This window comes from Lithobates pipiens, unplaced genomic scaffold (assembly GCF_037356315.1).
Source record: "Lithobates pipiens isolate NorthernLeopardFrog02 unplaced genomic scaffold, aLitPip1_a1.2 Scaffold_23, whole genome shotgun sequence".
Taxonomy (NCBI): domain Eukaryota; kingdom Metazoa; phylum Chordata; class Amphibia; order Anura; family Ranidae; genus Lithobates; species Lithobates pipiens.
The window spans coordinates 111058158-111073748 of NW_027507785.1; the positions used below are offsets into that span (position 1 = coordinate 111058158).

The following is a 15591-nucleotide window of genomic DNA, read 5'->3' on the forward strand; positions in this document are numbered from 1 at the left end:
CAACTCACTATGTTGGATGCTTTTTTTTTTCTTTTTTTTTATTTCAAAGCATTGTGAACAAGGCACAATGTGCCAGAGTAATGGTGTAATTTAGTCCTGTCCTTTTCTATGAACTTCTTTCCCTTTCACCTTGCTCTATAGTTTCTACATAGATGAGGAAGAGTAAAGTAGGATTGAATGCTAGACCGAGTTTCCTACAACATAGTCTTCATTTTTTGTGATACCCCAATTTTCTCAAAATGTACCTGCTTCTTCATGCATTCATTCTTCATGTGTTCTCCTTTGTGCAACAACATAGTGTATGTTTGGCCATTTAATTCAAAGTGTTCAATGTATGATACTTACGTTGTCCTGGTGGGTTGAGGATGATGATGGAAGATGTAGAAAGTAAGAAAAATAAACAAATTACATGTATGGCAACTGTAATAATACCATGGCTACAAATGTAACTATATAAAACCAATTATGAACTGTACACGATTATAAAATTTTTCATTTTTTATATTTCAGTAGAATATCTGATGCTTAAAAGGTGAAGTATGACCAAAGCTTTTTTTTTCCTATACTTCTCCTATGGGTCACAGCAGTGCAGTTAGTTCTGCACTGCTGTGACCCAGATTCAGCTGGGAGCGGGCTAAAATCTGCTGTCGGTTGACGTCACAGAGCCGGCCTAGGTTCTGCAGGGATCCCAACAATGTTAGGATTCACCCAGATGCCTAACTGGCAGCTGGCTCAGCCTCTTTGTGCACCATTGAGAGTGTGAGCCAGCTGCTTTCACCTCCTCCCCAGTCTGGTGCTCCAGTGAGTGCTGCAGGGGCAGAGCACAGAGCGGTGACTGACAGTCATCGCTCTGTGCTAAAAGCAGACCTGAGAACTGATCAGCAGGCTTTGATCACTCAGTTCTCAGTGTAGAGTCGGTGGGGGACACCTGCAGCATCAGATCGATGGTGAGCATGTAGGTTTATCTTGTTGAAATCCCACACTTCTCCAGAAATTCTAACCCTATCCTACTTTATTATAGTGGAACTATGGCATCCCAATATAAATATGTGCTGCAGCACTTTATTATTTACTGTCTCCCAGGAAGGACCAACAAATACTTGGTGATTCTGCCAGTGAAGTCCACCTAATGTGGATTCCTTTGAAGGTGTGGCAATGATGCTGCATCACTTCTGAATTCAAAAACTGATTGCACTACAGTGGGATGAAGAAAATGTTGCGTGGGCTTGGCTGTCAACATTGTCACTGCTGATTCACTGCCCTGTAACAACTGACAACACCTAGTTCTGTCCACTGCTTTTTGGATTGACAGCACCAACCACCTCTGCTGCTGCTGAAACCCTTCTTTTGTGAATTGTCGTGTCTGAGAGGGGGAGCATGTGAGACCCTCAATAGATTGCTAGGTATTCCTTGGGCTGTGGCTGAATGATCTCCCATTTGACAATGCCTTCATAATTCCTTCACCACCTGCAAAGCCAACAGCATGACACCAATGATAATTTCAGTGGTCTTTAGGGTGGCATTTTGACTATCACTGTAAGGGGGGGGGGGGGGGGTCATTCCTCTCACTAACCAGCAATTCAATGGACATTTATCCCACTGACGCTGATTACCTAATTTTTGCTGGGGTTTCCTGGAACCTGAAAATAATTTCAAGGGTTCCTAAAAAAGGGTTGGAGATAGTGTATACGGAGATGTGCTGCATGGGTGACCATTGTTGCCAAGACAGAAAATCCATACTAATATTAGAGGCAGGAAAAAAAACCTGTGCAATTGCATCCAGCAGCAGCAGAATTGGAACAAAAAAAATCTCTTGCCGCTTGTAAACACGTATAAACACGCTATAATGAGTATTAACTTTAGGCGTCTTTAGCGCTTGAGCGGTTATTAATTTCAATGGCCAGAATAAATGATTCTGGCCAATTAAATGAATTAACGCCCAAGTGATTGATGCCTGTAAACGTGCCTAAATGCTTGTAAAAGCATTAGACACTTTTACAAGCATCTGGTGTTTTTTTCTGCAAAAATTCTGGCTTTTAGGAGTTAAAAATATATAAAAATATATCCTGTAGGCATGGGGCCTATAACTCTCACACTGGCAACCTTGTATCTTAATTTCTTGTGCAAGTTATTTTTATATTGTGGCAATAAACAGCAGGTCCTAGCCCTCCTTTATGATAACTAAAAAGTAAAAAAATATTGGTTTCACTTCTACCCCTTTTAAACCAAAATCTGTAGTCTGACATTCCCCTGCATGATGTTAATTTTATTTCGAAAGTATCTCCTGCTGCATGATCCTTGCCATGAGACAGCTCTTTCATTTGACAACTCCCAATGCCTACTAATCAGTGTGGTTTCTGATCATGTGATCATAATGACAGCTATGACATGGTAATTACACGGGTTTGTTAGTAAACACCCATAATTGATTGTGATGCCTGTTAGTATTTTTCTTTTCAATCGCTATTCACAGAGAAAATATACAATTTTTAAGGAGACTTATTTAAGTGCTTTAAAAATAAAATAATAAAAAATGGTGTCCATTTTCAACCTAGAATAATAAATCTGAGAAGGATATTTAACCACTTCGCGCCCAGGCCAATTCTGACATTTCTCTCCTACATGTAAAATTCCTAATTTTTTTGCTAGAAAATTACATAGAACCCCAAACATTATATATGTTTTTTTAGCAAAGACCCTAGAAAATACAATGCCGGTCGTTGCAACATTTTATCTTGCATGGTATTTGCGCAGCAATTTTTCTAACACGCTTTTTTTCAGAAAAAAAAACAGTTTCATGCTTAAAAAAAAACCCAGTAAAGTTAGCCCAATTTTTTTGCATAATGTGAAGAGGAGGCTACGCTGAGTAAATAGATACCCAACATGTCACGCTTCAAAATTGCACACGCTCGTGGAATGGCGCCGAACTTTGGTATTTAAAAATCCCCATAGGCGACGCTTTAATTTTTTTTACTGGTTACATGTTTAGGGTTACAGAGGAGGTCTAGAGCTAGAATTATTGCTCTCGCTCTAATGTTTGCGGCGATACCTCACATGTGTGGTTTGAACACCGTTTTCATATGTGGGCGGGACTTACGTATGCGTTCGCTTCTGTGTACGAGCTCACGGGGACAGGGGCGCTTTACTTTTTTTTTTTATTGTTAATTTTATTTTTATTTTTTTAGCTTGATGACTTTTATTCCTATTACAAGGAATGTAAACATCCCTTGTAATAGGAATATGGCACGATCAGACATATTTACAGTGAGATATGGGGTCAATAAGACCCCATATCTCACCTCTAGGCTGGGAAGAATAAAATAAATAAAAAAAACGATCCTGGCTTCCTAGCCAAATCGGCGCCGTTAATTTGAATACAGAGGCTGGGCGTGATGTCATAATATCGGGCCCGGCCTCCGAACGATCATAGAGACTCCGGGGACGATCTGGTCCGCCGGAAATCTCTATGGTAACTTGCGGGGGCCGGCGGATCCTGTGACCGACTCACCGTAAGCACCGGAGGGCGACGGGAGGGGGGTGTCCCCTCCCGCTGCCCGTAAGAACGATCAAGCGGCGGAACAGCCGATATGATCGTTCTTATGGTGCAGGGAATCGCCGGCTGAAAACGCCGATATCTGAATGATGTCTGTGGCCTCAGGCATCATTCAGATATAACCACCGAAAGCCCGTGACGACAATAGACGTAGTATGGGCGCCAAGTGGTTAATAAAACAAAAACCTTATATATCTTCAAGATCTAATGCACATGAGCAGAAAATAAACACAGGTTTTGGAGACTTTTTTTTTTTTTAAGCCCCATACACACTATCAGATTTTCTGCTGTATTTTGTCTTCAGATTTACCAAAAGCTTGTAGTGCAAGGGCCTGCCTGATTGCATACACATTGAAACTCCTATGGTTTGACCTCATATTATATAGTTTTGGTAAATCTGAAGACAAAAATCAGCAGAAAATCTGATAGTGTGTATGGGGCTTTAAACTTATGCTTCTGAACACACTTCTATTTCAAGCAATGTGCCCATGCACATGAGGAGCTTAAATCTGTATTTTAGAGCAGTGTTCAGGGGCATAAAAAATTCCAGATACTTGTATTTGGACAATAAATATGTGTATAGGCTTCTAAGTGTAATAATAGTATTTTTTATAACAGCTTACCTGTAAAATCCTCTATTCGAGTACATTACGGGACACAGAGCCACAGTATTTACTGATGGGTTATATAGGCAATACTAGGTAATAGACACTGGCACACCCTAGACAGGAGATTTAGCCCCCTATATAACCCCTCCCCTTACTGGGAGTACCTCAGTTTTGTAGCAAAGCAATATATGTCTATTAGAAGAGCGGAGGGACTTCTGTATCCCGTGATGTACTCGAAGAAAAGGATTTTACAGGTAATTCTATTTTCTTTTTTGTACATCACAGGACATAGAGCCACAGTATTTACTGAGGGGATGTCCCAGAGCAATGCTATCTGAGGGGAGGGAGACACCAACAAAAGTAGGGTGCAATCAGACCTGAGGACCTTGTACTGCTGCCTGGAGCACACTGCGCCCAAAGGCAATATCCTCATGCCTTCTCACATCCACCTGATAGAATCTGGTGAATGTATGGACTGAAGACCAAGTTGCGGCCTTGCAGATTTGAGCCATGGAGGCCTGGTGATGCACTGCCCATGAAGCACTAACAGCCTTGGCGGAGTGCGCTTTGATTTGAAAAGGTGAAACATTCTTCGCCAAACCATATGCTTGAACAATTACCAATCCACTTAGCAATAGTAGATTTCAACGCTGCCTGGCCTTTTCAGGACCTTCAGGCAACACAAACAAAACATCCGTTTTGCAAATCTGAGCAGTCGCTTCCAAATAGGTTTTGACCGCTCTCACTACATCCAGAGAATGTAGTGACTTTTCTTCAGTCGATTCTCCCTATTACATACTTTCTGGGATGTCACCCCCTGGATTCACACCACGAGACATATGCCTTCCAGACTCTATAATAAATGACTCTGGAAACTGGCTTCCTTGCATTAATCAAGGTAGAAATTACTGAGCCTGAAAGCCTACGACTCTTCAGAATGTGGGTTTCAATAGCCAAACCGTTAAATTTAGCGTTTGTAAGGTAGGATAGAACACTGGTCTCTGCAAAAGCAGGTCTGGACGTGGTGATAGGGTCCCTGGGGACTCTACTGCCATCTTCACTATTTCTGCATACCAAGATCTTCTGGGCCACGCTGGGGCCACCAGAAGCACCAACTTCTTTTCCTGCTTGATCCTGCAAAGAAGTCGTGGTAGCAGCAGAATAGGAGGGAATGCATAAATCAGTGAGAACTGATGCCACAGAGTCACCAACACATCTGTCCCTCATTGCTCTTGACACAAAGTTGTCAATCTTGTTGTTGAACCTGGACGCAAACAGATCTACATCCGGGATCCCCCATCTTTGGCATATAGCCAGGAAGATGTCGGGGTGAAGAGACCATTCCCCTGGGAACAACTGCTGGCGACCTAAGTAGTCCGCCTGCCAGTTCTCTACCCCTGGAATGAAGATTGCCGATATGCATGGCACGTGCTTTTCTGCCCAGTTTAGTATCTGATTTACCTCTCCCTGGGCTGCACGACTCCTGGTGCCCCCTTGGTGATTGATATAAGCCATTGCTGTGGCACTGTCGGATTGGATCTGCAACCCTGCAACCTGAATGTTCAGGCCTTTAGGGCTAGGTACGCCGCACAAATCTCTAGAATGTTGATGGGTAAGGTTCTCTCAGTTTTGGACCATTTCCCTTGGACAGTCGTCTCTTCCAGAACTGCTCCCCACCCCGAAAGGCTGGCATCTGTTGTTACCACCTTCCAGGTAACTGATAAAAGGGATTTCCCTTTCCGCAGATTCTCGGGTACCAACCACCAACTGAGGCTCTGATGCACTATTGGTGACCAGCGCATCGGAAAATCTAGCACCTGGACTTTCTTGTTCCAGGCAGACAGGATACTGTTTTTCAGCAGTCTCAAATAAAACTGAGCATAGGGAACCGCTTCAAATTAAGTCACCATCTTTCCCAACAACCTCATACAAAGGCGAATATAAGGACCCTTCTTTGCCCTGACTACCTGAACCAGCTCCTTCATGGCACTGATTTTTGCCTGGGGTAAAAACACCCTCTTCTGGGTTGTATCTATGACCACACCCAAGTACTCTAGTCTTCTTACTGGTTTTAATGATGACTTCTCTAGGTTGAGGACCCAACCTAGGTATTCCAGGTAGTTTACTGTGGTGACCAAGCTTTGATCTAAGCGGGCTATCGACCGGTCTATTAAGAGCAGGTCGTCTAGGTATGCTATAACCATTATACCCTGGGCCCTTAATCTGGCCAGAGGAGGAGGAGCCAGGACCTTTATTAAAACCCCAGGTGCAGTAGCTAGATCGAAATGGCAGAGCTACAAACTGAAAATTGCGTTTTTCCACTCCAAAACGCAGATATTTCTGATGAGCGGGGAAAATAGGTACATGCAAGTATGCATCCTTGATGTCTATTGATGCCAGAAGTTCTCCTCCTTGTAGGATGGAGACTACTAATCGTATCAATTCCATGCGAAAAGATCACATTTTTAGGAAGCGGTTTAGATCCTTGAAATCTAGAATAAGTCTGACATCTCCATTTGGCTTTGACACCGTGAAAAGGTTTGAATAAAACTCCAATCCCTGTTCTTGTATGGGAACTACCATGATTACTTTTTGCGACAAAAGTTGCTCCAATGCTTGAAAGAAAGACTTCTTTTTCTCTAGGTCTTTGGGAACATTTGATCGGAGGAAACGAGGAGATGGGAATTCTCTGAACTCTAGTTTGTAACCTAGAGTTATTGTAGAGACCACCCATCTGTCCTGAAAATGCTCCTGTCAGACCCTTGAAGACTGTAGCAGTCTTCCCCCCACTCAAACGAGCAGGGGAGCCCCTTCATAAAGAGGCTTTAGCATTCTGTTTTGTAAATTTCCTCCCCCAGGACTTTTGTCCCTGGGGTTGACTCTGAGTTTTACCTCTTGAACCTGATGGTGGAGGTCATCATGACTGCCTGGAGGCTGATGCCCCTGGCACTGGAGAAAGAGCCCGTTCAAATGAGGGACGTTTACTCCTTTTATTAACTGGCAAAAGGGTACTTTTCCCACTTGAGATTCTTTGGATATAACTGTCCAAATCATCCCCAAACAGCCTTACACCATGGAAGGGAAAACCAGCCGGGAGCTTTTTGCATGCCGTTTCAGCTGACCAATTTTTCAACCATAAGATTCTACGCATATGCCCCAACCCAAGCGTAAGGCGAGAGGTCTGAAGGATAGAATCTCTGATTGAGAACTGCAAAACACAAAGCCACTGGCAGGTTGGCTAACTCCTGGGCCTGCTGTTCAGGGAAAACCTACAGTACCTGCTTCAAGTGGTCTCTCAAGGATTGACATAACCCATCTGCTGCCACTGCAGGTTGAGCTACTGAACCTGCCAAGGAAAAAATGTTTTTAACAGAAATTCCAATTTTTTATCGGTTCCCTAAGCATTTGAGCGTTGTCAACAGGACAAGTCAAACTTTTATTCACAGAGGATATAGTGGGGTCAATTGCCGGTATACCACAAATCTTTGTGAATTTTTCCTCCAGAGGATAAAGTGTTGAAAACTTTTAGGAGGGAAAAAAAGTTTATCTGGGTGATCCCACTCATAATATATAAGCTTTTCCACCAATGAATGAACAGGAAAATCATGCGCAGCTTGAGGAGGCTTCAGTGAACCCAAACAAGACGTGGGTTTTTCAACTCAGTTACGGGTAACTTAAATGTGGAGCGGACCATTTCAGTAAGAGATTGCACCAGCAATTTCTCAGCCTGTGAAGCTGAAGAGGGTCCTTCCCCACTTGATTCCTCCGAAGAGAAGTCATCCTCATCCCAGTCCTCTGAGGGGGATTTGTCTCCCCTTTCCAAGAGTTCCTCTGTTTGAGGGTCCTGGGTGATAGAAGGGGACCTAATGCGTTTTCTTCCACTTTGTGAAGATGCAATTAAGGTCATTAATTTTTTCTCTAATCCACTTATGGTTGAGGAAAATACCTCCTGAGTAATATATACAGGGGCTAAAATGCCAGAAGCAATTGCAGCACCTGACCCTGATGGCTCACTCTGACCAGCCTCCCTAGGTCCTTCAGGGGGATATGGTGCTGCAGAGGGGGGTCCTGAGAGCCTGAGGGAGATCCCTTTGAGCCCTTATTTCTTGGATTTGTACAGCCCCTTACGCCCATAGTAGTAAGCACAAATGCAGAGGTACTACCGGCAACGCACCCACTGCTGAGCAATATAGTTCAGCAACTGCCGCTGCTATCAAGGCTCAGTCTGATGCTAAGTAAATGTTGTGTCACCCACACTCACATGCCATCCATCTGCTCTGTGTCCCTCCTTGAGCTGTGTGCACCTGCAAAAGGGTGCACTTTATAGCCTGTATAGCCTGTGTTGTAGGCGTTCAACCACGGAGACGTTGCGCTAATGCTCCATCCCCCTCCTCCAACCACCCCTTTCTGCCCCTCTCGTCTTTTTTTAAAAAAAGACCGCTTTTCCCATGCGAGTCGAGGGCTCCGATCCTGATTGGCATGAGGAGCAGAGAGGAGGGCCGGTGGATGAAGAGTCGCCGTAATGGCGGCGGCGGGAGTCGGTGCGGCATACTGCTGACTGCCCTATGGCCTCTAGCCTGATGGAAGCTGTGGGGGGACATTACTGAGAAGATGAGAAGAAACCCCCCCCCCCTTTCCACATCCTACCTGGAGCATGGGCTCGGAGGAGCATGCAGCCTCTAACACTGAGACGAGACGAGACTGACAAGCATGCTCTTGACAGCCCCCAGTGGTAAGTTTAGGCATAGCAAACATTTACTTAAAGGAGAAAACCCACAAGAATTAGAAAAATTCCTTAGGAATCTCCCTTACCTTATCCAGTTGCAGGGTTCTGTGGTAACAGACCCAATCTTCACCTCTCACGATGGGCTCCATTTAGAAAACCCTTCCAGGGACTGGGACCCCCCTTTTTTAAAATGGGGGATCCACAGCACTGGGTCTGTAAAGCACCCCGCCAGGAATATGGCTGAAAAAAACAAATACTGGATCCTGGGGTCCAGCTCTCGAAAAAGAGAAGTGTTACAAGTAAAACCTTGTTTCTTTGGACACAAGGCCCAGGTACCATTCAATTCAACCTGAAAAAAAAACCTGTGATGTACGAAAAGAAATGTCCATAGACATGCATAAATGTTTTACTGCTACCTTCTGGCACTTGGTGGCCCTTTTGGAAGAATTTGAGTTTGACATGCTTGGGCTAATTACTATAACTAGACAATAATAAGGGGTCTGGCCCATCTGTATGTATGTACCCTATCCTTAATCTTTGCCATATGGTTAAATAATAATGTATGCATGTTTTCCTTATGTGCTGGGTAACTAAAAGCTCAGGTGAAGTGTTGACTATATAAGATTATGAAGCCACCATACTGTTTGCAATGAGGAATAAAGCAAAATTTTAAGTGATATTAAAGTTAGTTATGTAAATATCCGTTGACCGGCTAGCTTTTTGTAACAGAAGAGATCCTAGAGGTCTCTTCTGTCATAAATGCCCCCCCCCCCGTCAGTGGGTAATGTGATATAAGCCGCACATGCACAGCTCAGACCACATTTATGGCCTTCTCACCATGCTGCAGCAATGTGATGTCACATTTGCCCAGCAAATAAAGTGCCCAAAGATGCGAAACCCGTAAGAAGGACTGGGCAAAGATGGAAGCACTGGGGACCTGGGAGAGCCCTTACAGCAGTGCATTGCTGGAGGGCTCCGTTTGCAGGCAAGTCTGTAATTATGTATCAGTATGTACTAGTACATTGTGACCTAAACCTGCAGGGGGTCAATTTTTCTTATTTTCCTATCATAACTTTACTACCGCTTTAATGTAAAAAAGTGTCACAAAAAATAGACAATGTATTGACTTAACAATACTATTTAAGACAAGGTGCATCAGCCTAAATTTGAGGTTTATTGAAAAAGTTCCTTCCTTGCTACAAATGTCCTCTAAAACTTTTCTAGTCTTTCATCAGCGCTGAAGCCGAAATTCCTGGTATTCTGGATATTGCATTTTCAAGTAAAACAATAAAACTATATCAATCATCAATATGCTAAAGAACGTCTCTGAAAATTTGTATTTAATTGACTGATGTGAATGTACAATGTATATGTAAAGTGCTGTGTAAATAGACGGCGCTATATTAGTACCTAAAAAAAAAAAAATGTTTTAATTAGATCACAGTATAGCTAGTTTTAATTTAACTGAACTTCTTTAGCAGAGTTGAAGATATTTCACTACTCCTGTGAGTGGTTTCCTCAGTTTAGTTCTGCTGAAGGTCAAATTGCCAGGGAAAGATTCTAAAAACAGCATTATATCTGACCTACAAAGTTTGCCCTCCCATGTTGAGCCTTACATTTGCTGAGCAGCGTTTTTTTGTTCCCGGTGTACATGTCCGCACATTCCTAACTACACTGCAATGCATATGCCAGGCCAGGTTGTATTTGGGTGCTGGTTGTATAAGCTTCTAGGTTCACACTAGCCTGCACAGTAAAATTGCAGTTCTTTAGTGTGAGCTCTGGCAGAGTGCGGTACCCCAGCACATCATACTGCTTACCAATTTCTTTATTTTAATTTTAAAGTGTCACACTTTATTAACATCACTGCACAGCAGCGTGTCATGTTGTGCTGCAGTCCGGGGACATATGGTGCCATCCAGTGCACTGCAGACAAATGCTGACATACACATTGCCCTGCACCGAGCATCATACCTGCATTGTGGTGTGAATGGGGCACAGAGAAATCCATTCTTTTCTGTATGGCCTAGCAGTGACCTGCATTTATCCTGTGTGGAAAAATGCAAGTCACCACAAAGTGTGAACAAGTGTTATTGTTCTTGGAAAATGCAAGGGTGTATTTTTTTGCCACCAACAAGAACTGTTAATTCATTCGGCAGTGAAAAAGGTGCATCTTTCCACAGTTATGACCCATAGACTTTCTTGTAAAGTAAAGCTCAAGCCAAATGGCCCTCCCTTCATGGGAACAATTGGTACATATTTTCACCAGTTCCTGTAGTTACCAAAAGGGAGTCTATGACTTGGGTAACCCTTTCTACTTAAAGAAATGTAACTGCTTCCTTAAGGCTTGAAAAAAGGGCATCTTACCTTCCACAAATTTATCAGCAACTAAAGTTTGTGCCTTTTCATCTTTCTGTTCAGGTTTGGTTACCACCATTGATGTCAGAGGAGTCACAAACTTGAACTTAAGAGAAAGCTCCAGAGCTCGAGCTTTCAGTCTTTCTTTTTCTGACGTATCAGCATATACCCTGTGATTAGAAAATATACATTGATAAGAGATAATCTGGACAGAAAGATGTGAAATTTGCAGTGCATGTGCACCACTGCACACAAATGTGAATAATATGTGTGCTGTATTAGGAGAAGTGTGCCATGCAGCATCTTTGATGCGCTGCAGCCTGTTCCTAAATGATCAGCTTCTTAATGCATACATGTAAAACATGTAGTGATGCAAATTCAACATGCAGGTGTAACCTCAATGTGTGCACAGGCCCTGACATACAGAAAACAGATAAGCAGCTGCTCAGAAAAGCCCCTTCCAGATCACAAGTTACCAAAAGTTTGAGGCATCTGACCATCATAACTACCTGTTTGAAAAAAAAGGTGTGGGCACCCCTCCAAAATTGAGTGCAGGTGTTTCCAGTGAAAGGTAATTGAAGGGTTAATTTGAAGAATATATGTTTACGATAATTATGAATAATATTTTATGCTTGTAGGCAAAGTGCTTCTTTAATAATTCAGTTTAAAAGAGTGTTATAGAACATTCTGCAGTAAGCTTGTTTCGTAAAAGTGAAACTTAAATGAGGAACTTATAAATTCAAGAATAGCCTAGCAGCGAGACAACCAGAGGAAACTTCCTAATGGACAATTTTAGTTTAAAGTGGTTGTAAACCCACTAAAAAATAAAATAAAAAAACCCCTGCCAGACAAAGGCATAATGAGCTCTTAATGAAATACTCACCTTAGTTTGAAGCCCCCGCAGCAGTCCCGACACACTGCTCTGCCCAGCGACATGTCTCCTGAGTTATTTCTGGGTAAAGCAAGCTTCGGCACTGTTATTGGCCGGAGCCGCGATAACGTCACTCCCATGCGTGCGTGTGGAAGCCGCTGGTAATGGCATGTCAGCTGAAGCAACGGCCCATTGTTTCAGTGCACAGGATAAGGAGATACCCACGGTAGCTACAGGTAAGCCTTATTATGGGCTTACCTGTAGTAAAAAGTGGTTTGTAAAGGTTTACAACCACTTTAATGCTATTCTAGAAGTCATAAATAATTACGATAATGTGTTCTAATATGTGTATGTCTAGGATTTGTTAAATGAATACAGGAGGTTTTCTCGTTATAATAAAGGAAATACCGTATATACTCGAGTATAGGCCGACCCGAATATAAGCCGAGGCCCCCAATTTACCCCCAAAAAAACTGGCAAACTTATTGACTCGTGTATAAGCCGAGGGTGAGACATGCCTGTCCATCCCTGTGTGTGTGTCCGTCCATCCCTGTGTGTCCGTCCATCCCTGTGTGTCCGTCCATCCCTGTGTGTCCGTCCATCCATCCCTGTGTGTGTGTGTGTCCATCCATCCATCCATCCCTGTGTGTGTGTGTCTCCATCCATCCATCCATCCATCCCTGTGTGTGTGTGTCTCCATCCATCCATCCCTGTGTGTGTGTGTCTCCATCCATCCATCCATCCCTGTGTGTGTGTGTCTCCATCCATCCCTGTGTGTGTGTGTGTCTCCATCCATCCGTGTGTGTGTGTGTGTGTGTGTGTGTGTGTGTGTGTGTGTGTGTGTGTGTGTGTGTCCAGCCTACCTGTGTCCCGAGCCTTTGTCCCGAGCCTCCGTCCCGTGCCTTGCCTCCTTGCCTCCGTCCCGTGCCGTGCCTTGCCTCCGTCCCGTGTCGTGCCTTGCCTTGCCTCCGTCCCGTCCCGTCCCGTGCCGTGCCTTGCCTTGCCTCCGTCCCGTGCCCTCTTCGTCGGCGCCTCGGCGGCCATTGTAAAATTCAAAAGCCGCGCCTCCGCCTTCGCCTGTGATAGGCGGAACACTGAATTTCCCAGCAGCCTGTGTTCCGCCTATCACGGACATCGTATCATCCTCGTCCGTAGTACGAGGATGATACGATGTCCGTGATAGGCGGAACACAGGCTGCTGGGAAATTCAGTGTTCCGCCTATCACAGGCGAAGGCGGAGCCGGAGGCGCGGCTTTTGAATTATAGAATGGCCGCTGTCTGTCTGCTCGACACGCTGATCGAGCGGGCAGACAGCGATGACTCGAGTATAAGCCGAGGGGGGCACTTTCAGCCTCAAAAAAGAGGCTGAAAATCTCGGCTTATACTCGAGTATATACGGTATGTCATCTAATGCACTTATCATAATATGCATTGTATCTGTATCTGATTAGTGGGCAGAGATGTCCCCTCCCACATTTCTTTTGAATACCTAACATGATGAACCGTGCCCAATAAGCAAGTCTCTGTTTTGTATGATCCATTGTGTGTGGTCTGAATAAGCAGGACTTTCAGGGCCTTGAAGCCAAGGTAAGGTGAGGGGAAGGCAGACAGTAGAATTTAACCTCTACCGTAATGTTAATACTTCAGCATACAAATATAATTAGGCAATTATATGCTCCCAACCTAGTAGCAGGGCTGGACTTACCATTGGGCTTGACTGGGCTCAAGCCCATGGGCCCCGCCCAATAGGGGGCCCCATGGTCGCCGCGGAGATACATAGCCGAGTGTCCTCGGCTCCGCTCACAGTCACACCCAGTCCCGTCCTATGATGGACATAACACAGGGACTGGGCATGACTGTGAGTCGAGCCGAGTACACTTGGCTACTCTCGGCTCCGCTCGGGACTGCAAGAGGACCTGAGAGCCGCCAAGATACACAGGACACTGTATCTCGGTGGCACCATTTTTAAACTTCAAGACTGCAATGACAAGGCTGCCAATGACACTGGGGCAAGGCTGCAAATGACTAGGCTACACTGTTATACGCTGATAAACACTGCAATGTATAGAAGGTAGGGCCTGAAAGTGACTCAAGCCCAGGGGCCCCCACCACCCTAAGTGCTGCCCTGCCTAGTAGCAACAGTTTTTAGGGAACGCCCTTTTCTGCTCCAGTATAACTGAGCCCTGTGCATAAAGTCAGTTCCATAAAGATACAGTTTGATGAATTTGGTGTAGAGGAGCTCAGGCTGCCTGCATTGAGCCTTGTCCTCAATCTTACTGAACACCATTGATATTAGCTGTAGGACAAATTGGGAGACAGGTCCTCTAGTGAAACATTAACACCTGAACTTACAAATGCTATTTTGATTGAATGGGCACACTTTTCCATAGACCCACTCCAAATTGAAGAGTAGAGGATGTAAATTGGGTTGGCTTCATAATTCTTATGGTTTGGAAATAGAATGTCCAACAAGTTCATTAATTTTAGGTGTGATAGTCCAGTGTCCACAACATTTTGAACATATAGTGCATTTTAACAATTCAGCATCAGAAAAATTGCAGAATTACATACCGTTTCTCCAGCAATTGCTGTATGGTGAGGTAGGCCCAGAGCCTTTCAGTGAAGTCACCAAAAATGTACTCCTGCTGTTTTCTCACACCATCCTTATCTTTGAGTTGAACATTTTCACTGTAGCTCACTGTTGTGTTTGTCTGATAAAGCAAAAAAGATATTAGCTATACAAATCAGACCTTAGAAGCTAAAGCCGGGTGCACACAGGCCAAATGTCGGGAGACCACTTGCTGGTTAAAAAAAAAAAAAAAAAAAACCTCCAACATGTATATGTCAGTCTGTCTGACAGCCGGCTTCTGATAGATGTGCTTGCTGCAAAACCAGCAGTCGGTCGACTCACGGTTAGTGCTCTCAGCCAATGGCATCTCAGTGGGGGAGATCACTGGACTTACCTCACATGGTTAGAACAGGGACTCCAACCAGAGCTGTTTGTCAAACCCGTGGGGTTGCATGAAAAAACTGTTAGCCCCTGTACACACGATCGGAGATTCCGACGGAATGTGTCCGAACGGAGCGTTTTGTCGGATATTCCGACTGTGTGTGGTATGCTTCGGACTGTTTCCGTCGGAATATCCGTCGGACCAAATTTTCCAACTTGCCGGAAATATTTTCTGACAAAATGCTCTGATCGGACATACTCCGATCATGTGTAGAGAATTCCGATCGGACAAAGTGCCACGCATGCTCAGATCAAATTCCTACATCAAAGCTATTGGCTACTAGCCTGAACATAGTCCCATCGTAACTAAATTACGTCATCACGTTCTGAACAATCGGATTTTCCGACAACTTCGTCCGACTGTGTGTATACAACAGTTTCAGACAAAATCCGATGGATTTGGTTGTTGGAATCTCTGATCGTGTGTACAAGGGCTAAGTGTGTACGCGGGTCAAGTATATAATCATT

The 15591-nt window shown here is 44.1% G+C and overlaps 1 protein-coding gene across 2 annotated transcripts in view; it reads right to left on the reverse strand.

Annotated features, from left to right (window-relative positions):
- The window catches only part of LOC143927808 (inter-alpha-trypsin inhibitor heavy chain H3-like), a 122523-nt gene that overhangs the window by 36026 nt on the left and 70906 nt on the right, over positions 1 to 15591 (reverse strand). For both annotated transcript variants that reach the window (XM_077452187.1, XM_077452188.1), the window contains 2 exons: positions 14685 to 14824; positions 11252 to 11412 (listed from right to left, as the gene is read on the reverse strand). In XM_077452187.1, coding sequence (XP_077308313.1) covers positions 11252 to 11412; positions 14685 to 14824 — 301 coding nt within the window. The remainder of the gene's footprint in view (positions 1 to 11251; positions 11413 to 14684; positions 14825 to 15591) is intronic.